The following is a 27,806-nucleotide window of genomic DNA, read 5'->3' as shown; positions in this document are numbered from 1 at the left end:
ATGATTACGTTCCATGCAGGATATAAATATACCTCAAAGACTAAAGTGTGCAATGTTGCCCTGCTTTCAACTTTTCTTGTCTGAGATTACAGAGCCAGGATCCACAGAATTAAAAAATAACAATTAAAAGGCAGTAGGTTGGCTGCTTAGCCCTAGGAACATATTGCTGGAAGTTGGGTATAGCTCTGTGCCAACAGATAAAGCATGAAGGAAGAGAAGACAGACACACAGACACACACAGAAAATACATCAATGTAATGTCACTGCAGGCTGGAGTAGAGTGCCAAAAGTTTTCTGAGGGACCTCTGTTCAAAGGATTAAAATAATGCAATTCATTTACACCAATAAACTGGAACACAAAAGATGGCATAGCTTACATATCTGCATATTAATAATAGTGCTGGAAACTGAAATGTATGTCAGTCTCAATACAAAATAGGCACAAATTCATCTCAATTCAGTATCTGCTTACCCCTGTCCTGTCGTTCTGGCACCAGAGCCAATATAATCAGGAAAAAAGTAACACGTGCTCTGGGTCGATGTGTAGGTGCTTTGTCACACCTAACTGTGACAATTTGGGGACCGTGCCTCTGTGTGATTTTTATATTCTGATTTAAGATGAGAAATTGCTGAGTTACCGAATGCCTTGGTAGATGCGGAGCTGAACTATCAGGCACATGCCTTCCAGAGATGAGAAAGCAGAGTTACTAAAACTCAACTGCTCCCATTCCAAGTGGGAGCATCTTTGTAAAGTCAGAGAGCTGGAGGCTGAATCAGTCCCACCGAGTCTGCCTGATGTCCAGGAGTGAGGAATGGAAGAATATTCTCAGATGCAGAATACGGACCAGGATTGAGCACGGCTTCTTCAGTGCTGTGAGGAATGGCATGGTGATGCAGCCAAGCCTCTCTAACGGCTCTCTGACACCAAGTGGGGCAGTGTCCTGCCCTCCCCAGGCTGCGATCCTGTGGTGGGATGGCTCACCTAGCTAATCCAGGAAAAATACCGCTCACCTTCTTTGGCTGAGTTAGGTTTTTTTTTCCCTTGAAATCCCTGCTGTGAGGCAAGATAAGCTCCAGTGCTGTAGGAAGGGAAGATGCTGGGGTGCATGGCTAGGGAGGAGGTGGAGTGGGATCATCCCTTCTGGCAACGAGTGATTATTGGATCAGGTGAGATGAGCTGCCTAATCCTACCGTGGACCTGACAAGCTGGGGATGAACTCGGAGGCACCGAACACTTGAGCAAAGGAACAGAAAAGACAATCCTGCTCTCACAGCACATTGGTTTAGCTGCGAGATCCAACTAAATTTTCCTATGACGTGGAGGAGAGCGAAAGGCTTCAAAGTCTCTGACCCCCCCAGCCCAAAGGAAGCTCAGAAAACTCAGGCAAGGAGAAACACATAGATACTAATTAATTTGCACAGATCTGTATGTTCCTTGAGCTGCCTCAGTAGGGCTCAATCAATGCTAGCACTGCTCAAACGCGTGCCAAATCGCATCCACAAGCACACATCCACGAAGGGATGCTCTGTACTCAGTAACTGTTATAGGAAGGGAGGGACAAAACCTGTGCTTGAGCTATCAGGGAGCGCAGGGTAAAGGGAGAAGCAATTATGTTTTGGGAGATTACAGGAGCCAAGCTGTAAAAGGTCTCATTTGCACAGAGGGGTAACAGAGGGCTTCTGTGCAAGAAACCAGGGACAGAGCCAGCTCTGTGAGCTGCTCAGATTAAACACGGTGCGACAGCACACGGACCCCATACAGCGGGAGCTAACCATCACCACCGTGGAGCAGGACTGTCTGATAACCGCGGGGTTAGCCTCACCTCTTTTTTATTGTAATATTTCCTTGGTTATATATTCAGAGCCCTTTTAGTCCAGGCTACATCTGTATTTCCCAATGAAATTAAATACAACCCCCTCCAAGCCTCCCCCAACACTACCTCATTTACTTTAGGGGGGAAAATGACTTGCAGTCACTGACCCTATTTTTCCCATTATGAAATCATTTATCAGTATGCTAGACTTTGCCTGCTGAGCTAGCCCATATTAATAAAGCAAAATGCAAATGATATGCTTGTCTCTGCTGACCCTGACTTTGAAAACAGGGTTTTTTTCCCCTGCTTCTCATCTTTGACAAAAGAGATGCAGGCATAAGCTTAGAAGTCAGCAGGTACATCTGCCTGTCTGTCAAGTGACCTGAATCCCACTTTTCATTACACAGACTTTCACTACGGTAGATACTGAGAACCGGTGATGCTGTAGGAAACGATAGATGATGCCAATTAGGCTAATTAGACGGCTCCATATTCCTCTACCAGAATCTTTCCCTCCTTTCCCTTAACTCTCCTTGCAGTCGATTCTTCCCTTCCATCTTGCCTGTTTGCCCGAAAACTAGCTTTGACACTAAAGGATGTATATATATCCATCAGGTTTCAGACAGTGGAAAGAAGTCTCCGAAAACATCTTCCCTACCCACGCTGGCAAGCTTTCTCCTGTGACTTTTCCTTTTCACAGCACAAGACTGCATAGACCAATTCCTAAAGATATTAAGGCTCACACCGCTTCTTTCACATGCTGTTAACACTTCTCTCTCTCTCTCTTGTTCCCTCTGCCCTTCAGACCCTCCACTAACTTTCCTGTACCGTGCACACTGTTATTCTCAATATTCTCAGCATTTCCTCATTTCCTTGGCTCATCTCTCCCCAAGACTAATACCATAACTCATGTACAGCAAGTACTTCCAAGCCTCTTTCCTACTCTGTCTCACATTTCTGACATTCTGCTGTCTACTCTCATTGCACCACTGCTCTCGTGACTTCTGCTTCCTTAAATGATGTTGTCTTTATTTATATCTTCACTAATGCCTGTCTCTTACTTTTGTCATCTCCCTGCCAACTTTATCTTTCCTCTCAACACTTTCTCTCCTTGGCTTTCACAACTCCATCCTCACTTCTCCCTTTTGACAGCTGAGGCTTCCTTTTCCATTCCCATTCGCCATGGAAATCTCAGCAGGCTTTCTCTCCTCTGCCTCTCCCTGGGGATGTGTACCCAGTCATGTTGGCAACATTCTGCATCAGTGACACGTGCATTTATCTTGGTCTCTTCATCCATCCAGTCCTATGTTTTAGCCACTATGTCCTCTTGGGGATGTGTCTTTGCCAATTTATTTTTACGTGGCTGCTTGCTGAACTTCTGAGGAGCCCCCTGAAGTGCCACTCCAATCCTTCTACTCTGTTTATAAGTGTTGGCCTTTCTTTTGTCCCGCCCTGTTGCTTGGACTACTCAAAGCCAGTCCTACCCCAAGGCAGCTGGTTTGCAACCTTTCCTCTCAAAGTCACAGCACTCTTGTACATTCCCTCCCTTTTCCTCTCCCCTGTACCCACATGGGAGATATCTATAATCGCCCCTTCCCCACTATTACCAACCAAAAGACAACACAATGATCACTGCCCATTTTCTCACCTGTTTAAACCTCTCCCCTGACTCCCTCTTTTACCATCATTCCATTTTTAATTTTATTTCTCCTTCACAGTCACACCCTCTTCTGATTACTTTTACTTATCATGCCATGCGTTTCTTCTTCTGCTTTATCATCGATGCAAACATTAATCCTTATGAAATTTGTTGATGCTCCTTGTTTCACACTTCTTTTTGTTCTGCCTGAATATCTATAATACAAGTCAGAAAACCTGGGCAAGTGATCTTCCCCTGCACCCTGCCCCTTTCAGGTAAACTTGAAGAAACTAGCTAGGAAACTGGAGTCAACTCCTAATTTAGCCACCTAAAAGAAAGAAAAAATGCCCATCAGTGATTAAAGAACAATTTGATAAAACTGAAAAAAATGTTTTTAGTGGTCAGTGGTTTTTTTCCCCACTGAGAGATTAAAAAGCACAATGAACCAATAAACAGATCAAGCAATCACAAATACAGGAAAGAATCTATTAACTGCCTGGAGTGCACTGAAACAAATATTAAAGTATTTTTAAGTACAATATAAGGGACAGAAATTGTGGTTGCGCTGCACTGAGAAAGGAAGAAAATGAATGAGACACTTACCAGGCTGACAGCTTTTTTTGCCCAGTCCAACAATTCCATAGTCCGTTTGAACTCCTGCCTAGTGCTTTCTAATGTAGGGCTTCACCCTCTGAACAGTGCTGTTGTATGTAGCTCTGTCAATGCCAATCTAAACAAACTAATTTTGCAAGTTTGGAGCCCTTGAGCCTGATCCTCTGTAAATGTAGCTCTGACACCTCTACCATAAGCCATATGAATACTCATATTTGTGTGGGATAACCGGTCCCATAAAAACTCTGCTGACACTTCTGCCTAATACTCAAAGCAATGATTAAGGCTGAATACAAGTTTGGATACACTTCAAGATGAGTTTTCTCTCCTTCAGATTTTTAAATCAGTATCACCTCTGAATTTGAAGCAGAACAAGTGAGCTGTAGAATGTAACGATACAGAACATGTCTGTGATCAACGACCACCTTGGGCACTGCGCTTTGTGCTAGCGAAGTGTAGTTTGAAATATGGACATGACAGACAGGACAGAATAAAACAAACCTACACAAAGAAAGGGGTGCAGCAGAGAAGGCTTGAATTAAAGAAATGGAATTATGTAATTACTCAGTTTAGCCATGCATGGAGCTGGATCATAGAATCACAGAATGGTTTGGGTTGGAAGGGACCTTAAAGATCACCTAGTCCCACCCCCCTGCCGTGGGCCAGGACACCTTCCACCAGCCCAGGCTGCTCCCAGCCCCATCCAGCCTGGCCCTGAGCCCTGCCAGGGATGGGGCATCCACAGCTGCTCTGGGCAGCCTGGGCCAGTGCCTCGCCGTCCTCACAGTAAGGAATTTCTTCCTTATATCCAATATAAATCCTGACCCATAAGCTCTCAGCTGGCTCCTCGCCCATCCCCAGGCAGAGCCCCGTGCACTCCAGCTGGGTGCTGACCCAGAGGGTGACATTCCCCAAGAGCCCATACCCTTCCATTCCAATGCTCCAGTCACAGGGGCCATCCCACCACACCTCTGTGATGCCAGTAAGATCACAGCCCTGCACACGTGCGCACGTCTCTAACTCTAGTTTGTTCCTCATGCTACCTGTGTTTGTGTAGAGGCATTTAAGTTGCCCCCCTCCCCCCAGCCGACTTACTGGCTGGAGTGGCTGGAATTGCTTTATGTTCACGTGTTCCTTTGTTCTTCAGGTGCTTTCCTGCTGACCTGCAACCCACCTCCAGGCTCTGGGCATCTATTGCTGGCACTGGCGTCAAACTGGTAGGAGTGGGCCTTCCTCACCACCTTGTGAGCCCATGGCTGAAGATGCTTTTCCCCTTCTCTGCCAGATGGACCCCACCAGCCCCCACCAGACCGCCAGATTTCTCAAAGCAAGTCCCACGGTAAATCGGCGGCTTTATGAGTAAACTTACTTGTCAAATGATTAATCAGCCCATTATAAACAAGAGCTTCTCCTACGTACGGAGAATAGCCGGACACCTGAAAGAAAAGTTGTGCATGTGAAGGTTTTTCTAAAACTGGCCAGCAAAATTTCTCTTCCTTAAGGGATTTTTCTCATCCTATTTTTACATGGAGAACTATGTGTTGCTGTAACTACATCAACATAATTAAAACACCATGAATTCCCTGTTAAGGGAGGCTGATAAGCTGGGACTTAACACCGGCCTATTCCCATTGTATGTTATATCACTGTAACAGGATATGTAATATACACATATTTATAGATATGAAATGCTCTACTTAGCGCTCAAAGATAAAACAGGGAAATCAAACACCACCTCAGTGGGGGCTGATAGCATTGCCATGCCTGCAGGGAGAAGCAAGCTGTGCTCCCTGGAGAAGGGGGCTCCAGGCAATGCAGAGAAGTTCCCCCATACCATACTGGGGGGCTCTGGGAGGCCCCAGCTGTGGGGATGGAAGCCCCAGCACAGAGTGGGGCGGAAAGCAGCTGGCGGGGGGGGGGGGGGGGGGGGGGGGGGGGGGGGGCGCTCCGTTTTCAGCCAGTTCCCAGGCTGGACCCTGGGGGAAAAGCAATCTCAGCAAACATCAGCGGAGAAGCTAAAAAGCCTGGAGGGTGTGTGCAGTGCTGCCTGGAGAGCTCGGCTGGAGGACAGTGGCCGGTGGCACAGAGAAGGCTAAAAGCAAAAGTTCCCTGTAACTCTCCTGGATAGCTGTGAGTCCCTGTGTGCCAGGGAATCGAGGCACTCCCTGGCAGCTGTATAGCTATTTTAGTCATTAAAAATAAATCTTAGCCTCCCCCTCCCCATGACATAGGCCAAGACAAAGCAACTCAGTCTCTCTCCACAGGAGTAGATCTCAAAGCAAAACAATTTCATTAGCACAATAACCCAGGTTACTCATCCACAGTTTCTGCAGGCTCCTTCCAGATCCCCTTCTTTCTCCGGTGTGCCATTTATTTAGTCCCAGAATGCTTTACTTTACATTAGGGCTGCTGTCACAGCTATTCAAGAGACTTCATCTCCCCGGAGTTTGCGTTCCTGGATTAAAAATTGCTGCAAGTCATCCTTTCTCCCCTTGTGAGCAAGGGGAAAGGTTTCAGCTTGTGCCATTCAAAAAACTCGTCAGTATTTCTCACCAGCCACGTGCTGTAACAAAAGTGTAGCTACTTGAACTGCACAGGAAAGGGCTGGGAAGGGTCGGAAGCGCCGCACTACACTCAGTCATACGTATTAACTGCTTAAATGAACATATTACCAAAAGCAAGTGATTTCAAGCAGTTAAACCTGAATTCCAGGCAAGGCCACTGCAGCCCAGACACCCCCCAACTGCCATTCCAGCACCCCCCAAGCCCCCCAGCCTCTCAGCCCCCAAGCCCCAGAACTTGGACACGTTCTAATACCAACTCTAGCACAACTGTGAGCATCAGCACAGTGGAGGGTGGGGTTGGAGAGATGAGAGAGAGAGAGAATTACTTACAGATGATGAGGCTGGAGACAATGTAAACCAGTTTGACTAGGTGCAACTGAGCAAACATCCACGGCCTATAGCAAGTTACGGCAAAAATTGTATAAAACAAATCCCATCCCCTTCACCACCGCTCTTAGCAGGATCCCCTTGACTCAGCCTAGGACTCATGGGGCCACGTTACTGGGATGCAGGCCTTGCCAGTGGGTGTATTTTAGCCTTTTAATGACACGTTTAAGGTGGTTGTTTTGAACGTGGATCTGAGCTGCTAGGTTGTAAGTGTACCGATGCGTTCATTTTGACCCAGTGTAAAATTTCTTAGCAGTTAAGCTGATGACTGGAGCTAATTCATTAGCCACCGTATGTGTGCAACACAAGCTTTATTTTAGCCTCAGAACACAGAAATGCAAGGTGAACAAAATTGGGCTCCTCTGTTCCTCTACCAGACACACCCAACTAAATTAATCCAACAATGCACCAGGAACTAAAGTCTATTTTTCATCCTCTTTTTTTGTCCAATATATCTGGGAGTACTAATCCGTATTGTGTACAAGGAGCCTGTAAAAACTTCCTTCTAAAATTGTTAACAACAGAAGAAATTAGGTCAGCTACTGAAGAGTAGGTTGGATGCAATCAAGTTATAGCCCCCCGGGACACAAAAGGTAGTGCTTTTTGCATTTTCCTTTTGTCAACTTACACAGCTTATTGCTGTGGGAGGAATGCAAGGCAAATAACACTAAGGCAGGATTTGCCAAAACGTTGGAAAACTGTTTGATCATTAATCGCATTTGCTAAGACTGCAATTAGGGTAATTGCTCTGTATTTATTTTCACAACCCCCCTGTCCATGGGGGGATCGGGAAGGACCATCCCCTACTCCTGTGAAGTGCGGCGCAGCTTAGTTGGCTCTTTGTGCCTCTTTTTGCCCCTGAAGCATCAAATACTTGCCCCTGGAAAGGCACAGTCCTAATGGCTGGATACCGAGTAGCCCAGTGGCAGGATCTAAAAGTAGTATCTATTTCATTGTAACTGTATCTCGTTTTCTTCACAGGTGACTAGTTATTCTTTGGAGCGAATTTTCAAAGCGGCTAGCAGGGGGAACATTCAGCTGGGGTTTGGATGGACTTCAGTAAGAGCTGAGCTCCTGAAACACTACCTCGTATTTGAAAACATTCTTTCCTCTGGTGTGGTTAGCAAGGTCTCCGGTTGTGTCAGTGGCTGTCATGTATTAATGCTGCCCCCCCAGTTTGGCTCTAGCTTCCTTTTTTATGACACAACCGCATAAAAAAAGTTCTTGTCTGAATCTGAAGCAATATTTGAAAACTCTGTTTTAATTGCCAGCACATGCATTTCTGTGACACGCATCCCTGTGGAATCTGGGCATTGCTACTTTAATTTAGAAGCACTGATATCATTATAATGAGCATAATACAGACCTTGGACTACGTAAGACAGAAAGAAGAGCACAGCTCCTATTCTCTCCCCCTGCAGATTAAAAACTCCCTTGGATAGTACATCATTCTTCTGAACAGTGGCTGTAAAAGTTTTCTTGTGGTTTGTGTTTCCCACCCCCCCACCCCCCCCCCATGCTTAGTATTTCAACCAGTATGTATAAAAAGCACTCAGTTTACAGCAAAAAAATCCTGTTCTTCCTGTCAGTGCTACAGGCTCATCCTATGCTTCAGAAATCCACTGGATTCTTTCCCTCTCAGATCATCGGCTACGAGGGTTCTGTAGGATAAATTTATGCCTTGTTTACATTGCACAACAATACTGCGTTCAGGTTCTGCTCTCAGTGTGTGCACACAACACGGAATTGCATCCAGCTCATTTGCTCTCTCTCTGTTTTGTTGTTTCTGAAGAGCCAAGAGGATTAAAAAAAGCAGCAAACATTTGATGTTGTTATTAAACCCAGTTCATCTGACTTTAAGTAAACAAAGTAATAAATCTATTAAGAAATAAGATGTAACTTTCACAGTTACTATTGAAGAGAGACCCATGTCTTAAGGAAGAAAAATAAATTGAGGAGCTTTATGCCAGAGGCATTCTTGAGAAAGGTAAGAAGGTATGCAAATAGAAATCTAATCTGGTTCTGACGTATGTGCTCGGGCAGAAAGCTATTGTTAGACAAACATGTTGTTCCTGAGCAGCAGAACTAACGAAGCCTGATTTCCTACGGATTTGTGTCCTTTGTCCTACATCTCTCTCTCCTTCACCACAATAATCCCCGCTCTCTTCGTGCCTCCGATGACACCGTCACTACCGAGAGACAACAAACTCCGGGACTAGTCCGGAGCTATAAAAATACCCACTGTGGGCACGTGTGTGCTGGCTGGCTGGCGAGCAACGTGCAATGGCTGGGATCCTCTTGCCTTTTCTTCAGTCAAGGCAGTAACCCAACTCTCTGTCCCTTATCCTGCTGCCAGGTTTGATGAACCATTTAAAAAAATCATAATTATATCTAACATTATCACTCTTTCAACTTTAGTCAAGATCTGATTTGTCAGAGGGTCACAACGATTATGAGGTACAGGACAAACACAGATTGCGTAAGCTTTGTTTCCACAGGAAACCAGATTCAGAAGTTCAGCTACTTTTCTCTTAAAAAAATAAACAACAGGGCTAATTAGGAAGTTTTCCCTCAGTCATTTTCAGCTGCAATAGTTTGTGTAATAAATGGTGACTGACCTCCTACCCCACAGTGAAAGTTAATGTCTCTGATTTATTTTTTTAATAAAGAAATGTGCGAGAGCTGCTATTGCTGCTGCTAACACTGAGACATTTTATACGGCTAAATATTTCCAGTCTACTGCACAATCGTTATCGCCCCTTTCCAAAGGAAAACACGGAAAACATGCTGCCTCCTCTGTGGTCCGCTCCCCGTGCGCCTCTCCGTGCCAGCTCAAGGAGAGCTCCTTTGGCCTGTGCCTGCTGCCCGGACCGCAGAGATAATAAGAGCAATAAACACGATCTGCTCTGAGAGCTCCCTCTGGCACATTCCCCTGAATCACGACCTTCTGTTTTGGTTTTGTTGTTCATTCCTGTTTCTTCGATACACGCTCCTACTGCCCCTTAACCAAGCTGCCAATTAAGAACCTTCTTGAAAGGTTTAAAGGCCTTATCTATTTCTCCCCAGGAAACCTAAACAAAGAAGCCAATAACTGAGGACGGGCAAGCTGAAACCTTTCACCTCCCAAATCACTTAATTTCCTCTCCCCATCGCACCTCAGCATCTCAGTTACAGCAACTCTTCTCTTGGCCGAGGAGGGCAGGATAACAGCACCTCGGAGCAGCAGACGTGGGACATCTGCTCCAAGGTGAAACACGGTGCTGCCGGCAGCACGGGGATACAGAGCAAAGCCTGGGAAAAAAGAGGCTTGCAGCGCAGCATTGCGACATCGGAGAACTGGATGATGATCAGCAGTTGGAGTTGGCGAACGGAAAAGGAGCAGAAGTTACTTGTGCCACCAAGATACCACGAAAGGCTTCCATTTTATCTGTTTCGCCTCAAAATGGCTGCAGCTTCCCTCAGTCTCAATTGGGCTGAGGCCAGCTGTGGAAATACCACTCCAGCTCTCCAGCAAGAGATCTTGTGGGACCAGGAGAGTGAGGAGCAGCAGAGGTACCCCCGGGAGGAGGGCAGCAAGGCGCTGCGGCTGCGGGGACACGAGCGGACTTCTGCAGCCGGGGGCTGAGTGGGGAAGGGAAGGTGCAGGTCGTAGAGGGAGGTCAAGATGACTGCAGAACACCCGAATTGCTTATCGGTCTGGGAGTCTGGCACTCTAAGAAATGGCTTTCACAGCAGCGTGAGGAACTCCTTCGCTCGTACCAGGACTGCGTGTACCGACGTAACTCTGCATAAACACTAAGGCTGAGCACAGAGAACGTAAAACAGGGCAGATGTGTCCTTCCTTGCCCTCCCTGCATGTGTCCACACGTATCCATACACACGCTTGTCCTCGGTCACCTTTGGGCTGCTGGGAGCAGGACAGCAGATCTGTCAAGGTATAGTGAGTCAGAGAGCAGCCAGGCTAAACACTCTTCCTGGGATTGTTCATCTGCCAGGACCTAGCAGGAAGGGAGGATAATTGACGTCCAGTTTATCTTTAGCTATAATTAGATGTTCTCATATATTAAAAGTATCTTTAAAGAAATTTAGTAGATGATTTCAAGATGAAAATAAGGCTTAGTGCACTTCAGAATCTACATGTTTCGCCTTTCAAACGCATGTTAGACTGAGGGGAGTAGCCCATTAGTCCTGTCTTGAGTTTTACAGTAAATTATCTCAGATGCATTGGCAGAAGATTAGAAGACTAAAAAAAAACCCCAACAACCTTTTAAAAATCACATTTTTCATACTCATTAAACACGAGGGCATGACATGTGTTTTTTGATCTACTGAAATTACTGTCAAAAAATGCTGACATAGTCCTGACACTTGAACCAATGGATATAAAGTTGTGGTTACAACTCTGGTAAAAATTTACATCTAGCCAAGAAAACAAAAATCAGTGTTTATATAAACTTACAAGAGAGGCAAGTTCCCTATGGAGTCCTGTCTTTGCTAATGTAAACAACACTCAGCATAACGTGACTATGTTGGTTCACGCTAGTCTTCCAACTGGATTTCTTCTTGCTGGTTCTACTGGACCACTATTCCAAATCCTAGATTCTCTGGTGGTCAAAAACATCTTTATAATTTCTATCCTAAATGTATGTATGGCAAGTCTATGTCCTTTACCTTAAATAATTCTTTCCTTTCTCTTGTGTCTGCTGCTAATATAGTACCCTTGAGAACACGCCCAGGCTCAGCCTAGCTTCTGTTTTCATTTGTTAGGCTAAATAAATCACATTTCTGAACATCTTAGCAGCCCATCTCCAGCACGCTTACAGTTTGAATTGGTCCTTCTGGAACACCAGCAAACAGAATTCTTTTTGTCTCGCCGTCATGAGGTTACTTCTTAACAGCATTATCTTTGTATCTTCAAGTTAGGTTATGTGGAACTTTAAGCCAAGATCTATTAGTTCTATTGTGTTTCTTTTGCCTACAAAGTCTGTTATACAGTTATTACCAAAGAAAGCTGCCAAGCTAGTCTGGCACAATCTATCTACTCACGGTAAAACTATACTTCTTTTCATGCATTTTTTTTTTTTTTGTAAAATTTTCCTTTTACATCCCCAAGTATTCTTTCCTTTGCGCTATCTGAAAAGTCCCCCATACTACTGGAGGTAGCAAGGCACAGTAAATTAAATTGAATGTACTAGGGAAAAAGCTCAGAGAATCATAATTGTCATACAGATCAAGTGTGGCTTCTTCAGTCTGACGTTGACTAACATTGATCACACACGAAAAAGAATCAAATCAAGATTCTGGCAACAGCCTATGTCAACCCACTGCATCAGCACAAGAAACAGTGTCTATGTAACACCTAGCTGTTCTTGGCCGCGTTCATCAATCTCCGTCACAAATGCTAGGTACATATTTGATGAGCAGTTTCATCGATCCGAGCTCTACGGTAGCAGAGACCACAAATAAAAAAAACAACCCACATACAGGTCTCTCGGGACAAGGTTTAAATAGAGTGAATCTATTATGCTGGCTAGCTAGGGACTCATTACTGAATTCACCATTCTTTGCCTTTGGAAAGGCTAGAATCCATTCTGGGAGAAAAGCCCTTCAGCCCTCGGGATCCCAGCAAAAGATTAGAGTCTCTTTTTATCATTCAACAGTCCTATTTCATCCCCATTGCAGAAAAGATTATGCCAAGGGCCATTGTTTCCTATCCTCAGGCAGGCTGAGGCTGCGATCTCTTCTGAAAGGGCAGAACATAGAGCTCACAACCCTGGTAGGAACTGCAACGAAAAATAGGCAGGAACCACCTCTCTGCTCTTAAAAGCTGGATTTCCCCGTATTATTATGCCAGCAGGAGCTGGAATTCGGAGGACTCATCCGAGTGTGGGGCAGAGCAAGGCACAAAGGCTGGCGCTGCCCCCCTCCCCAAGCCGTGCAGAAGAAGGGAGCGAGGAGCTCCCAGATATCTTTCCCAGCAACGGAACTGCTGTACTCCGCACGCAAGGGTCTGACGCTGACATAATGCTTCCATATCATCTCTGAACACGGGAACTTTGGCACAGACCCGTGAAACCATCCTTGCCTACATAGCTGCTGTCCAAAATTGCCTCGTAACTTAGCAACTAACTTGCTACCTGCTATCACTCATAGGCCTTCTTTAACATCACCATTTCTTGAGCTTTTCCCTTTCATTATGTGCCTGTATTTCCAGTATTCCCCCCCCTTGAAGCAGTGCTTCAAGAAGCAACTCACTTTTCTTGGTTTTGGCCCTTTTTTGGCTAGCTCTTTAATCTCTCCACAGTAATTCTGTCTCACGAGCATCCCCATGGCTCATTCCTAGGCTCATCACCGCATCACATAGCCCACCTGTTACTTCAGGAAGGGTAATTAGCAGGGAACAATCGCCCTTTGGTAGTTTGCAATCAGGACTCGAAGTACGATAGAGCAACACAGATAAAAGATCTAAAAACCAACCAACCCCCACCACACACATTTCCATTACAGTTTTCACACCAAGCCAAACGCAGCTTACAGAAAACTTCACATATTTGCAGCGAAGTGTTTCATCTCAAGACAACAGAAAAGCACACAGAATAAGCCTCCATTTTCTGGATTAACACACCACGACCCCCAGTTCAAGGAACAGCAGCTACACAGGCGGCAAAGGCAGTTAAACAGCCGTCCGGCTGCTGCTGGGGTTTGTCCAAGCGCAGAGAGGAACTGCGTGCCTCCACCTTCATTTATGGACCGAAGGATCTGCCTTTGCTTATGTTTTCTTTCACTGTTGCTACAGTCTTATCTATTCGCTATCTGAGCTATTTAGACAGCACACAGACTTCTAGCACCTTGCAATCCCCGCTGCCCCCCCCCTCCCCCCATTTTTATCTGTTTATACATGATCCTGTGGCTTGTTTTATTTGGAGATATTTGAGTACCTCTGAGTCTTGTGGTTTTGCTGCGTGCGGTGATGTACTAACAACGTACAGAAATATTTAAATTGCTACTTGAAATACAATTTGTACAAAAACTTAAACAAGCATCAATCAGAAGACTGGATCATGAAACGTTCGTATAAATAAACTTTTAACTTCAGTGAACAAGTAAAGGCTTGCAAGAGAGCCTTTGGTCATATTTTAATGCACTAAGCACTGCTTCATTAAGAAATACATTAAATCCCTCATTAAGAACAAACTGAAAATCAACCCCTCCCTCCTCCAAATCTCTCTACAATCTGGGGGGGGGGGGGGGGGGGGGGGGGGGAAGAAAGCTTAAAAACAATGTTGAAACTACAAATGACATATAAAAGAATCAAAAATGTATTCATGAAATGACACACTGAATATCTGAAGTTAGGAACTGCAAAGGAAAATGAGCTAGGAGTGCCCAAGTACAGAACCATGCTGCTTTTTTTTTTCCTGTTAGGTAACAGCAGAGAAAGAGAATACCTTTCAAAACACTGGCATTTAAGTAAATGGGGATGAGGTTTCTATTAAACATTTACCTTCCACAGTGAGCATGTTTTTACTTTGTTAGCTGATGACTACCACTGTTTATCAAACAGGATTAGCTTCCTTAGATGTTCCCACCCCCCCAGTTAACTGCACTTTATGAATCATCGATTTTATAACTTGGCAGGTGTGGTCCGATACCTTAGGGCAAACTGGGACCCTGTTTCGAACAAGGTAAGCTAACTGCTTAACAGCTGAGTGGACAACGTGTTGTTACATTTCCTTAAGTCTTGGATGCATTTTTACGGAATACCAAAAAGAGAGCAGTATCTTCACATCGCTTTTTTGAGAGCTGTGGTCATGGGCATCCCCAAATCAGATTATTAAAAATGAAGCAACTCACACAGAGTAGCATGCTGCAATGCACAGACTGGAAGGCGGTTAGGAGAATTAAAAATAATAATAAAAATAAACTCAGAAGCTTCTACAGTGGGATCTGGGCAGGCTGGGCCGATGGGCCGAGGCCACTTGTAGGAGGTTCAACACGGCTCCGTGCCGGGTCCCACACCCGGGTGACACCCACCCCCCGCAGCGCTGCGGGCTGGGGGCAGGGGGCTGGGAACTGCCCGGCGGGGAAGGGCCGGGGGGGGGCCGGTCAGCAGGCGGCTGGGCATGAGCCCCCAGCGTGCCCAGGTGGCCAAGGGGGCCAGCAGCGCCCTGGCTGGTGTCAGCAATAGTGTGGCCAGCAGGACCCGGGCAGTGACCGTCCCCTGTGCTGGGCACTGGTGAGGCCGCACCTTGAGCCCCGGGCTCAGCTCTGGCCCCTCACTGCAGGGGGGCACTGAGGGGCTGGAGCGTGACCAGAGCGGGGCAGGGGCTGGGGCAGGGGCTGGGGCAGGGGCTGGGGGGGGAGGCTGGGGGAACCGGGGGCTTCAGCCTGGAGAGGAGGGGGCTCGGGGGGACCTTATGGCTCTCTACAACTCCCTGCAAGGAGGCTGCAGGAGGTGGGGGTCGGTCTCCTCTCCCAGGTAACAAGCAACAGGACAAGAGGGAACGGCCTCAAGCTGTGCCAGGGGACGTTTAGATTGGGGATCAGGAAAAATTTCTTCACCAAAAGGGCTGTCGAGCACTGCAGAGGCTGCCCACGGAGGGTACTCAAATATCTCTGAATAAACCATCCCCGGGGGTATTTAAAAGACTCATCAGACAGGGCGCTTAGGGACAGGGTTAACAGTTGGACTCGGTGATCTTAAAGGTATTCTCCAACCTAAACAATTCTATACTTTTGAAAAAAAAAATAATGGATTTTTAAACAAAGCTCCATTTTAGAGGAAACAAAAACACTAAGATCCCTGCAAGAATTTTCCTATGGACTTTTGGAACCGCGAGTCTTATTTTGCACTTTTCTCCTCTAACTTCCATAGCATTTCAGCTGCCTCTTAAAAGCTTCCCAGACCCCAGTACATGTGAACAGTACTGCAGCGTAACATGTGAGACAAGGTAACGAACTACATCAAAGAAAAAAAAAAAACCTGAATGAAAATGTACAACCCGCATGCAGCATCCACACAAGACACACTCCGCCTCATCTGTGCATCATCAGTGGTTAATTTTTTTAGCATAGGCTCAGGCCTGCCGCTTTATTTTGTCTTAAAAGCTCAGTGAAGGGCTCAGCAGCTCAGACAAGGTGGTGGTTAGTGCCTTGGCCAAGCTGGCGTCTAAGGAACACAAGGGAACTCAGCATGTAAATCACAAGGCATTTGAACTGACTTCTTTGAAAGCCGTGATATAAAAGATTATCCAAATCTCCAGCCACTATCTGGATCTGGCTGTGGTAAGTAGTCTTTAAAGGGAGCTTGTGAAGTGGCCTTTGTATTTCTTCATTTCTTGCATCACTGGGAGAACTTTGTCAATATATAATGCTTAGCATACCTTGCCACAAGAAAACAGAACCTGAGTAAAGACAGAAGAGTGACTCAAAGTGACATTAGTTACTGTGGACAAAAAAAATCACAAAATGACATATTTAATAGCTGCCTATTCACAGAGTAACATGTGTTGCTGACAATCCTACGTAAGACAGCTATAAGATTTCTAACAATGGAGAAAGACCACAGCAAGCTGGAGATTAAAAGCATAAACTGTATAAATTCTGTTTTCCCTTCATGCTGAGAAACCCGCCCTGCTTCCCTTCACGCCCCTTGCCAAGGTAACTATTACTCACCCTATCAGTTCTGCAGCAAACCCTGGAGCCCTGCAGACAAGCGTGATTTGACCACATTCAGTTGCCTGCTCTAAGTATGCTGTTATTATAGTGATGTACCATACAGTTCTGTTCAAAGTTCTCACAGAACATGTGCTGCTTACCCGCAGGAAAAACAAAACAAACAAAAAACCCCCAACACACCACCCCTCCTTTTTTTTCCACTCTACATTTTTACTTACGCAACAAGAAGAGACTATTCATGAGTAGCGTTAGTCATGACTCTAATCAAGCTGATATCGTTTCAGAATACGACGGGGAACCTAATGAACCTCTAAGAGTTTGATAGGGTGTGTATCGCAACAGCAAAGGGAGTAGGGTATTTGAAGTATCACAACACATTGATGTGCCTCACTATGGGGATAAACACTGGCCCAAGACTGATTATTTGCTGCAATATCTTTTACTCATTTCCAGTATTTTCTTTTTGATACCAGCTGGGCATCCTCCCAAGAAAATTGGAATCTTCTTTCTTGGAATGGACAGGTTTCAAAGGAACACTATGCAAACACTGCTATCTTTCCTCTATGATCTTTATCTAGTTACAAAACTGCATGTTAAGGACAGGAGGCAACTGCTCTGATGTAGAATTTAAGTGTAAAACAACACTGCTGCTTTAAAATGTTCGGCAATAGGGTAAAAAGTGGTTTAAGCCAAAGGAAGCTTTCCTAACAAAGACACAGCAGACCCTCTATCTCCAAGATTGTATGCATTTGCTTCCGATTAAAACAACCCCCAATATTCCAGCCACATATTTGATTGTAAATTAATTCTATTTAGGGACTGAAGGAAATCAATTGCTTATAAAGAAAGCTTTACTCAAAACAAAACACCACCCAACCCCCAACAAAAAGCCCTATAAATTCAAATACATAGAACTAAAGGGGAAAATAATTAAAACGAAAACATAGTTGTCAAACTAATAATTACTGAAAAAACTTCCAAATACATTAAAACATTAAAAAAATAATTAATTTTACAGTGTACTTACTCCTTGAAAAAAGACTTTGCATAGCAGTTTTGTTAATATTGAATTGTCCCGCGAGTTCTGATCATTTGAGAAATCATAATAAAGACAGTTTACTTGATTCCTGGAAACTCAGTGGGAGATGCCAAACTAAGTTTTACTCACGTTATCATTAATTCAAAGGAACTAATCACACAGATTTAGCTAACTTTGCTGATTAAAAAAATACCCACACGCAAAAAACCTCACCAGTGTTCCTGTGCAAGGTCTACAGCTGGTATGAAGAGGAAGAAGAGAAAGCCTATGAAGCAGTATGACTCAATATCTAGAAGATAAAAGCACACCTTTCTCCAGGGTCAACAGGAACCATTACTAGTTGCATGGAGCTTGGATTTCACCATTTAGGAAAACGTCAGTTAAGTGAATATTCACAACTAGAAGAAGGCTTATTCTAGTAAACCAAAACATTTGTGGTTAGAAAAATTTGAAGATTTCATACCTACATTAAAAACGTTTTCATTTGTCAGCTCATGGTTTTAAGTACAACTCCACAATGTTCTGGGAAATGAACGATGCCATCAATGCTTCAATAGAGAAAGGGCTAGGCAGCATGTGATTTGACTGTAATAAAATACTTGAAACAATTTAGTTAATAAATACCAGTAAAAAGGAGACTGCTCCCTTACAGATTTTTACTGAAAACAAGAGGGAAAGCCAGACAGAAAAGCAGTTAAAATCAGTATACTCCCACTAACATATTACAAGTAAATACAGGGTTGGGTAGTGGAGGGGATTGGTTTTTTGTTTGTTTGTTTTTTAAAAATCCTCTGGATCTCAATTTGTTCTGCAAAACAGAAAAAGCCTTCAGAGCAACTTAGGTTTTCAGCAAATGCAATGATTCTCAATCTGCTTCCTGAAAGGAAACAAATCCCTGAAGAACCTCCTGGGTCTGCTGTGTGAGCGTGGAAGTTCACAGGGAAAACTCACTAGTTTTAACAGAGGCAGACACTACTCTTACATGCTCTCACTAGATGGGCTGTTCCTGAAAGCGTCAGAGCTGGGGCTTAGCGTTAGCTGCATCCTCTGTTCTTACAAACTAACCTAAAGAGAGAGCCTGAGAGATTAAACTAAATGCTAGAAAAAAATTTTTCTTTTGTACTTTTTTTCCCCTGTCAGGCAGGAAGCAAACAGATAAATTTATGAATCAAGGGGGAGCTGCTGCAAGTTTTCACAGGTAAAGTGTTTTTACAGTAACAGTCACATTTATTTTTCACTTCCATCTTTTGAAAGAGCTCTGGCAGTTAAAAATCAAAATACAAAGTCAGAGAACTGAAAAGTATTTCTGTAAATTTCAAACTGCTACTGATTCACATTAGAGACAATATATAGCACAATACAGAGTCTTACAGAAAAGAATTTGGAGAATTGCTATTGATGAATTTAGTGATCATCTGACACAACTGTTGCTTCTCAAGAGCTATTTAGTAGTACATCCCGATGTACTTGCTTCTCACCTGAACCAAAAGGCTCATTCTTTGAGTTTAAATCTCTTTTGAAAGAATTTGTGTCTGGAAATATATGGAGGGGTCTTCTGCTTTTTTGGAATGCTAATAAATGTAGTACACATCATGAGACCGTGTTCGAAAGATGGCTAAACTGATCTTTAAAATCAGAGGAAACTGGAGAAAATCTTGCATTTATGCATACAGAAGTAGCAAGCTTTTACACTTGAAGATTTTATGGGCTAGGAAATAATAATTACGCTCTATTTATAGCATCCTTTTCCTGAATGACATATTAACTTCATTCCTTGTTTAGAACACTCACCAAGAAGTGCTGGTTTGCCTGACACTTGCTAATTCCAGGACATATTGCTCTATAATCTTTCACTTCCTCCTTCCACCTGCCATAAAAAGAATTTTTTTGCATAGTATCTGTTTTTCACAGCATAGACCCTGTATTAAGATTAGTTCTAAATAGTTATCTTAGCAACTGTTTATCAGATGCTCAGGCATATGGGCAAAGATGTACGGATTACACAGACATATAGAATTATCTGTCCTGGGAAGGCAAGAACCAACACTGAAGTCATTCCAAACAAATCACTGCTTGTCTAATTTGAGAAAGTGTCAAGTCCTCTAAGTTAGTACAAAAAATATTTTTTTAAACAAAAAAAGTGAAGATCTTGAATACAGATTCATTCAATTTAGAGGGGCTGTTAAGTTAGTTTGCAATAAGTTTTCCTTACATTTGACTGTTCTTTCCTCTTCAGTGTGTTAGAGGGGCTGTCAACTTTGCTAATTCTTAGCTTAAAAGAAATCCTATTAGCAGTGACTTACCTTCAAACAAAGAGACTAAATTCAAATTATAAAGTTGCATTTATAATGAAAACTCAGCATATTCTATGAAATATTCAAAATTCTTTATTTCAGGCCAGTATTGTTACAGGCATCCATCTCTTCTTCCTCCGCACTTGCATATGATCAAAGCTGGCACTCCCAACCACCAAAAAACTTCAATGGTTGTTACAGTGCAGGCACGAAGTAGCCAAACAGCTTTACTTTCATTAAGCAAAGCCATGATTGTGCTCTAACAGCATTTATTACCAGTGCATAGATTGTTCTCTCCTCCTAAGAGCAAACAAGGAGGAATTTCCCTTAACTGAAGGAACACAGATGGCAGCTCTGCTACTAAAGCAGTCATTTCATCCGTGGAAGAATGATAGTATCTGGACGCAACCACTTACTGGTTCACATCGGCTTACTCAGAACTGCATTAAACATCCTTGCAGTCTCCATTACTGCTTTCGTTATCATAATCACTATCAAAGTTCCACATTTGAAGAACCAACAGGATTTTTAAAAAGTAAAACAATTAAAAAAAACCTAGAAGGCTCTTGGTATTGCAGTACCCTCACCTAAAACCCTGCTTCCTAGCCATGATTTAAAATCTCTTTTCTTTCCAGAAACATCAATTCCCCACCATCAAGAAGGTAGCACCAGAGACACTTCGTATCACTTAACCCTAAGTTAACACAACTAGTGTATTGTACTGCATTTCAAACTTCCAGTTACAGTGGTAAAGTTAACAATTAGCAAATGGAATGAGTATGAGATACTTACATGTCCCAAAGGCAAGCTAGTCACAAAAACCCTCTACAAATATATTACAAACAAAGCTAGCAGCAAACACTGCTATCATTACACATACTCTTTCATGAAACATGACTGATTGGACAGCCATCTGGAGAACAAGCTGATAACTATGTTATAAAAATAGCAAAACAAGTATTTGATCATAGTAACTGTATGAAGTGTTAGGAGGGAAGTAAGCATGGTTCAGTTAACACAAATTCTAGTTATACAAGAGTGCCTCCAAGCCACAAAACACGTAGTTTCAGTTTTACATTAATCAAGACTTCCGTCTGCTACATGCAACTGACCCCGGCAAGCATGTCTGAATAGGCAACGGAACACGATTCCATAGATTCTTCTCTACAGGATGCAGCCCCATAGGATTGGCAGGAATGCCCGTCTTTGCTTGTATGACACTTTGTAGCAGCAAGGTGTACTGCAGTTCAGAGTGGAGAGAATTGGCAAAAACGCATATACCATGCTTTCATCAGAGGTAAGTTTCAAAATATGCACGGTAAGTGTACAGTTTGTCTCTAGGCACATCTTTGGTTACATTCTCAATACAGTCTGCTTTACAAAAAAAAAATAAATAAAACAGTCAACACTTGGCTAAAGTCCAGGCAAAGATAAAACTTTTTTTTTTTCTTTTTCAGAAACCAAGTCCCTCTAAATTGACGATTTATTATATCCATAACCGATAAAATCCCAGTGCTACAGTAAGGCACGTAAATACTGAACCTGAAAGAAAATAAAAACGAGGAAGGAAATGGAGACATTAAATCATTAGCTCTTGGAACATTTCTTCAGAAAGCTATGTACACATCTTACTACAATACTAGAACTATAACCACCACCCCTTCCCCATGTTAAGAAAATAAGATTTTGATTCATAACAAACAATTTCAACATGGAGGGGCACAAAATTGACAAATAAGAAAAAAAAAAAAGAATGCAGGAAAACTGGTCTGGAAAACTATCAAAAGGACGAAAGAAACCCTTAGCTGCTTACATTCCAAAAAAGATCAAACAGCAAGTTACAACTGTAAAGTGAGGAAGCAAGTAACAGGATTATTAAATCACTGTCAAGTATTCAGCGAACAAAGAAATGAAAGCTATCTTTAACAAGGGTTATCAGTTTGAAATTTCTTACATTTCCATTTAAATGAAATTAACTTTTAAATCAACACAAAATAGTTTTGCCACTGTTTGCAACAGGAACACTTCAAACACAACACAAATTATTATTTTTTTCTCTCCCATGCAGAGTTCAACGTGTTGTTGAGCAGGGATGGTGGGGAAAAGAACTTCCTCTCATTTTAATAAAGCACCTTTTATTTTCCGGTAATGGTTCTCTCTATAGGATATGCCTGAATAGACGTAAGTGATTGTACTTGTGACAAAATCCATTGTAAAAGAATAATCAGAAAATCTAAACCAGAATAATAATTTTCTACTGCAAACCTGCTCATTCGATAGCACTGCATACTCCGTAGCAAAATGTCAAAATATTAAAGTTACCCAGGGCAATAATGTAGGCGCGCACACATAGTACTTTTGTAATGCACATGCCTGAAAAATGGGAGTTTAGAGAATACATGGCACTGAACAGTCAGAAAAGCTGAAATGTTCCATTTTGCACACAGCCCTCCATCAGACAGATGAAGAAATCCTAACATGCATGCAGCAGGCTGCTTTTATAAATTAAGTCAGGCACAGAAGAACTTTTTGGCCCTTGTTAACAGGCTATCTTTTAGATTTCTTATATACATCATTATTACAGCATAAAGCAGGGGAAAAAAACCCCAAGTCATACAGCCACAGCCCATGCAAAATCAAGTCGCATATCATAGGAAACTTTGCCTCGGTTAAGTACACAAATAAGGCTGCTAATCTTGACTGAGACTATTTCAGGTATTTTTTTTAATCTGGACCTTTATGAATACAGTCAATCGAGAGTTTGCCAAGTATTTAACAATGTTTAACAGTTTCACTGTCAGAGACAACCATCAGATTCCTTACCTGCCAAGTACTTAATATTATCAAGCTTGTGCGATTCCAGCATTGTTTTCAGATCTGCAACTTCTGTGTCTATTTTTCTGTCTGTCTGCGTCAGAGCTCGATCTTGTTGTGCGTGCTAAAAACCAAAGCAACAAAACGATGCTATTTGCATAGTTTTGAGTTTATGTATAAGTTTAACCCATCCCTTCAAGCTGTATTTTTGGTTCCTCCTTAAACGTATTTACTTTGCATTCAAAGAGAACAAGTTCCTTCCTAGCTGATTATATTCAAGGAATTGAGTAATCTGGTGAAATCAGGGAATGTAGATGATTACATGTTACTTAACATGTAATCTAGCAAGTGGCAGAACTGTATGACTTTCTTATCTCAATCTAGCAGCATAAATATTAGCTTCAGTCTGTCTTTCAGTGCACCGATATTAAAGTCACTGCTCAACTGTAAGAGCTATTGAGAAGTCTAAGAGCTTCTTGTGACAAAAACATACCAGAGCATAAAGATTTATGGATCATTAGAAAAACTGAGAAATGGTCTTCTGATTTAAAAAGCATGTCTTCATCTTATAATGAGTTCTACCACAAAACCAGCTACAAATTCAGAATCTGATTATGACAGAAGACAGGACTTCTGTAAAAAAAAAAAAAGGATATAATTATTACTCAGAAAAGACTGAAAGATCAAACTTGCAAAACCTAGAACAGCTGCCGAGTTGCTGATATTTTCAAATCAGCAGTACCGAAACACTGTGAAATCAGTTAATGATTTACTGCTAGACTTCTTCCTCGGGATAAGTGCCTATACTACAGGAAGGAAACAAAAGGAAGAGGAAATGCTTAGTAAAACACTCCTCTAGAATGAAGCCAAATGAATCTAGCAATGTGTTTCCGTCTCACTGAACACGGGGGTGGAGGTGGGGATAAATTAATTTTACATTAAGAGTTGAATTCCATCTAGAGAAAATACTACATGCACGAAGTTTCAAAACAAAGTCATTACTGAACATTTTATACATACACATGCAGAGGGTCCAATCATGTATATATATATATATAAAATATACCCTTTTTTATTACGTAGACACGTCAGTTACCTGTACCAGTATGAAAATACCCTGGGAAATAATAAAGCACAATGACATTTTGTACATTAAAGTGCCTAAAGACATGAAAAATTCCAAAAAGAATACCAGGTCAATAACACAAATACAAAAAGATTTGCTGTGTAATAATCAGCTACCAAGTTCTTACCAATTCCACTATTTCTGTCCTCATTTCAAGTAGTTTTCTTTCATTAAGTGAGTACTAGAGGGGAGGGGGACAAAAAAGGAAGAAAAAAGAGAGAGAGATAAACAAGATATTGTCATTAAACATTCCCTGCCCTTAAAAGCATGTTTCTTTGTTTCCAAGTTCTGTAGAAAACTGAACCTGAACAAGATCATTGTCTAACACTTAGGAGACAGTACTGCAGGATAATTGTCCTTTGGAAAAGCACAATTTAGACAGGTGTTCATCCACACTCCTCTGAACTGTACAGCACAAGTCCATCAGACACTCATCTTCTGCAAAAACTGTATCTATTAATAAGTAGCTGGAAGAAAGGTTGGCCAATTTGCCTTTCAGAAGAGCAAAGCTCTACGATTCTGAACAGTTAACTAATCCATTGAGGATATACATGCACAAATAAGACTGAACCATCTACCTTCTTCAGGAAAGGGAGTACAGATTTAAAACATTGTATCAAACTTGGCTAACACAGAAATGTTTAGCCAGCACTGCACCTGCTCACCACTTGTTTGTTCTGACCATCATGTCATGATACATTTGTTAAATATAGAACATTTGTATCTCATGTTAAGCCATTTGTAGAACATCAAAAGTCGTGGTTTATTTTTGAGTCACAGCTATTTGGGTTCAAGGAAAGTTAAATCCAAATTAAAGAAGAATACCTTTAAGGCAGGTTACCTTTTTGACACATGAACAGGCATGATTTACCTTGACATCTACAATGGCTCCTGTCCTACTACTGGAGCAATTAAGTTATTGATAGAGATGCTAACCCACCAGTCTATAGTGCGGAGTATTAAGGTCACCAGGCACCCATCTCACAATCCTCCGTTACACAGCAATCACCTCATCTGCTGACATTCCCATGTGGAAAGTCACTTCATTTTTCCTCCATTCTGGAAGCTTATTCCACTTCAGTAGTAAACTCAGATTAATCTACATAAATGCTTCAGCATTGAAACACCCTCCTTAAAGATCTAAAGCTCTCTTGGGACTTTTGACTGATCGAAACATGAAGTTAAGAGACAGCAGGATGCTACAAATGTATAAAATGACATAGTAAAAGACAAATAACAGTATGTCTACAATTAGCAGCAGCTAGTGACTGTTTCATTAAACGAGGAGAGGTATACCAAAAAAATTCAACATTGTATATAAATAGACATTTTTACAAGCGGCAAGATGGCAGAATATTTATAAAAGAATCTAATTAAAATTATGTTTGAGGTGAAATCTCATTGCAGATTTTGGACCTCACATTAATAAACGGATACTATCAAAAGAACCATGACATTTTAAATAAACAATTTTATGTACTGAAACAGTTTGTCTATTTTACTTTTAAATGATACTGTTAGCCAAATAACATATTTTCTGAATAATTTATATTCTACAAGCTCTTTAAACTTAGGTTTAAGACAGCGAACTACATCTCTACAAAAAGACTACTTTCACTGCAATGTATCACCACACATCTATAATAACACCAACGTATTGAAAAAGGAGGAAAAACAAGGTTAAGCTTCCCCCCTGAAATCCAGCAGGGAGATTCCCCCTTAAGTCCGTGTTTTTCACAGTGCAGAGAAAATCCAGTTTGGCAGATGCATCTTGAGGTTTTTAACAGCAAGCTTAGAGACACCATGATGCACGAACACATGAAAATATATATGGAATTTTGTACCCTACTTCAAGTTTTTAAATCACATCTGTATCACTGCAGATATAAAGCATAAACAGATGTGCGTTAAGCAACATAGGATTCTCCAAAAAATGTAAAGTGGAATCAAAAATTAAAAAATAAAGCATTTAGAGATTGAAACATTAAGGATTGACCACATCAGTGTTAAATTAAGAAATTCTCCTTCAGTACTTACTTCAAGCAAAACTGAAGGATAAGGACATTTTACTTAGTGCTTCAAGTTAAATCAGTTTAACCTTAGGACATTTCTCTTCTGAGTAGTAACTTAGTAAGAAAACAGAGAACTGTACCAAATACTAGGAAGAAAATTAACTCTATCCCAGCCAAAACAAGGTCACACAGTAACCTTTAACTACCCTAAGTTTTACCTTCAGAAAGTTAGACATTCAGCCTCAAGTCACATTACAATTGAAGTAAATATGATAATGATGCTCTGCCTACTATAGAAAATACTGGATTACATCTCTCCCCCAGCTCAGCATATATACTACAACTGCTCCCCATTCATCTGCCTTCTTCCTTTTCTGCTTGTACATGGCAGAGATGGCAACTAAAGTGGGGGAGTGGGGGGAAGAAACTAGAAGTTTTCATAGAAACTATGAAATTATAGTTGCACAACAGACTGCAAAGTTGGTCAGCTTTTGCTGACTTTTCGCACAGTTTGCTTTTTGTTGGAGGCAGTCAAAACAATGTAGTGTTCTGCACAACCGAGTCCAGATTCCAGGATCCTACGTAAATACACAAGAAAACACTAGTGCTGAATTTATCACTGGTGAAATGTTTTAAAATAGATTTTGTATGCCTAAAGCATTGCGAAGCTTATAATTTACACAGTTAATACATTCCATGTGATGATTTTTTAAAACATTAGCATGTAGTATTAACATTTAAATGAGAATTCTACCTGCTCAAATTGTACTTTATTCAAACATCTACCATGGGATAACAGACTGTTAGTCATAATAAATCACTGACACAGCTGTTACCTAAACTAATTATTGTGAAAAACGTCAAGGGGCACACACAGAAGGTAAGTGATATCTACTTGAACAGTTCTTATTGCCTAGACTGGAGATAAATATTATGTGTTCATTACACACCTGTGAAAAAGGACCAAATAAGAAATAATATTAATAGAAAAATAGCATTCAAAGATCTTTCAATTTAGAATATGCAACTTCTTTGAGAACCTAAAAGCTATTAAAAAAATATCTATGGGAACAGAACTCTAGATACTAGAGTGTTATATATAATGCAAAAACTTGTTAATCTTCTAATTCTTCATCTGTGTTATTCTAATTTAAGATCACATTGATTCAGTTCTATCAGATATTTCAAAGTTCAAAACGATCTGAACCAGTATCAGTTCCAAATAAAAGAAAATTGTAACTATTTTCACAATAGGTACTTCCTGACAAACTAGCTACGCTATAAATTCTTTAGCTATAGGCAAATGAATCATCTTCAGTGATGACACATTTAATAAATATGTAAGTTTAATCAGGTGTGAAAAGAGACATATACTAATAACATAGAAAACCTCTAGGCAGCTAGTCAGCATATTTAGATTAAATACAAATATCTGATATATTTAAGTGTAATATGTTAATCCGGATATTAAACCAACATCAAAACAGACAGACATACAAAACCAAACATGGCACCTTGTACTATAGCAGCATAAGGATGAGTAACTTGGATTACTACCACCTTGAAGCTGAGTGATACTATAGATAAGTACGAAAATGCTCTTTGGGCAAGATGCTCTTACACAAATTTGGAGAGGACTCCATGTAGAGATGTTTCTAGAAGAAAGTAGCTAAAACTTACCAATTCTTTTACTCTGCTCTTCTCTAGGTTTAGGTTTAACTTGTTATCTGCACGAACTTTGGTAATTTCATCCTAATGGGAAAAAAAAGATAGAGCAGCATGCATGATTTTCTATTTAAGCACGAGCAGAAAGAATTAGACAAATAT

General features: G+C 41.8%; 1 protein-coding gene across 3 annotated transcripts in view; it reads right to left on the bottom strand.

The window, feature by feature from the left end:
* MCUR1 (mitochondrial calcium uniporter regulator 1) overlaps nt 1-27,806 on the bottom strand; it is a 44,397-nt gene that overhangs the window by 7,091 nt on the left and 9,500 nt on the right. Inside the window, exons 6-9 of one of the 3 annotated variants that reach the window (XM_055799287.1) lie at nt 27,660-27,731; nt 24,095-24,148; nt 22,851-22,965; nt 20,098-20,327 (exon numbers count right to left, since the gene is read on the bottom strand). In XM_055799287.1, coding sequence (XP_055655262.1) covers nt 20,287-20,327; nt 22,851-22,965; nt 24,095-24,148; nt 27,660-27,731 — 282 coding nt within the window. In that variant the 3' untranslated portion in view covers nt 20,098-20,286. Of the gene's footprint in view, nt 1-20,097; nt 21,570-22,850; nt 22,966-24,094; nt 24,149-27,659; nt 27,732-27,806 lie in introns of those variants that run through there. The other 2 variants (XM_055799285.1, XM_055799286.1) reach the window with 2 other exon arrangements.

Source organism: Falco peregrinus, chromosome 3 (genome assembly GCF_023634155.1).
Source record: "Falco peregrinus isolate bFalPer1 chromosome 3, bFalPer1.pri, whole genome shotgun sequence".
Taxonomy (NCBI): Eukaryota; Metazoa; Chordata; class Aves; order Falconiformes; family Falconidae; genus Falco; species Falco peregrinus.
The sequence above is the reverse complement of the archived record's forward strand: the minus strand, read 5'-3'. Positions and strand labels throughout refer to the sequence as shown.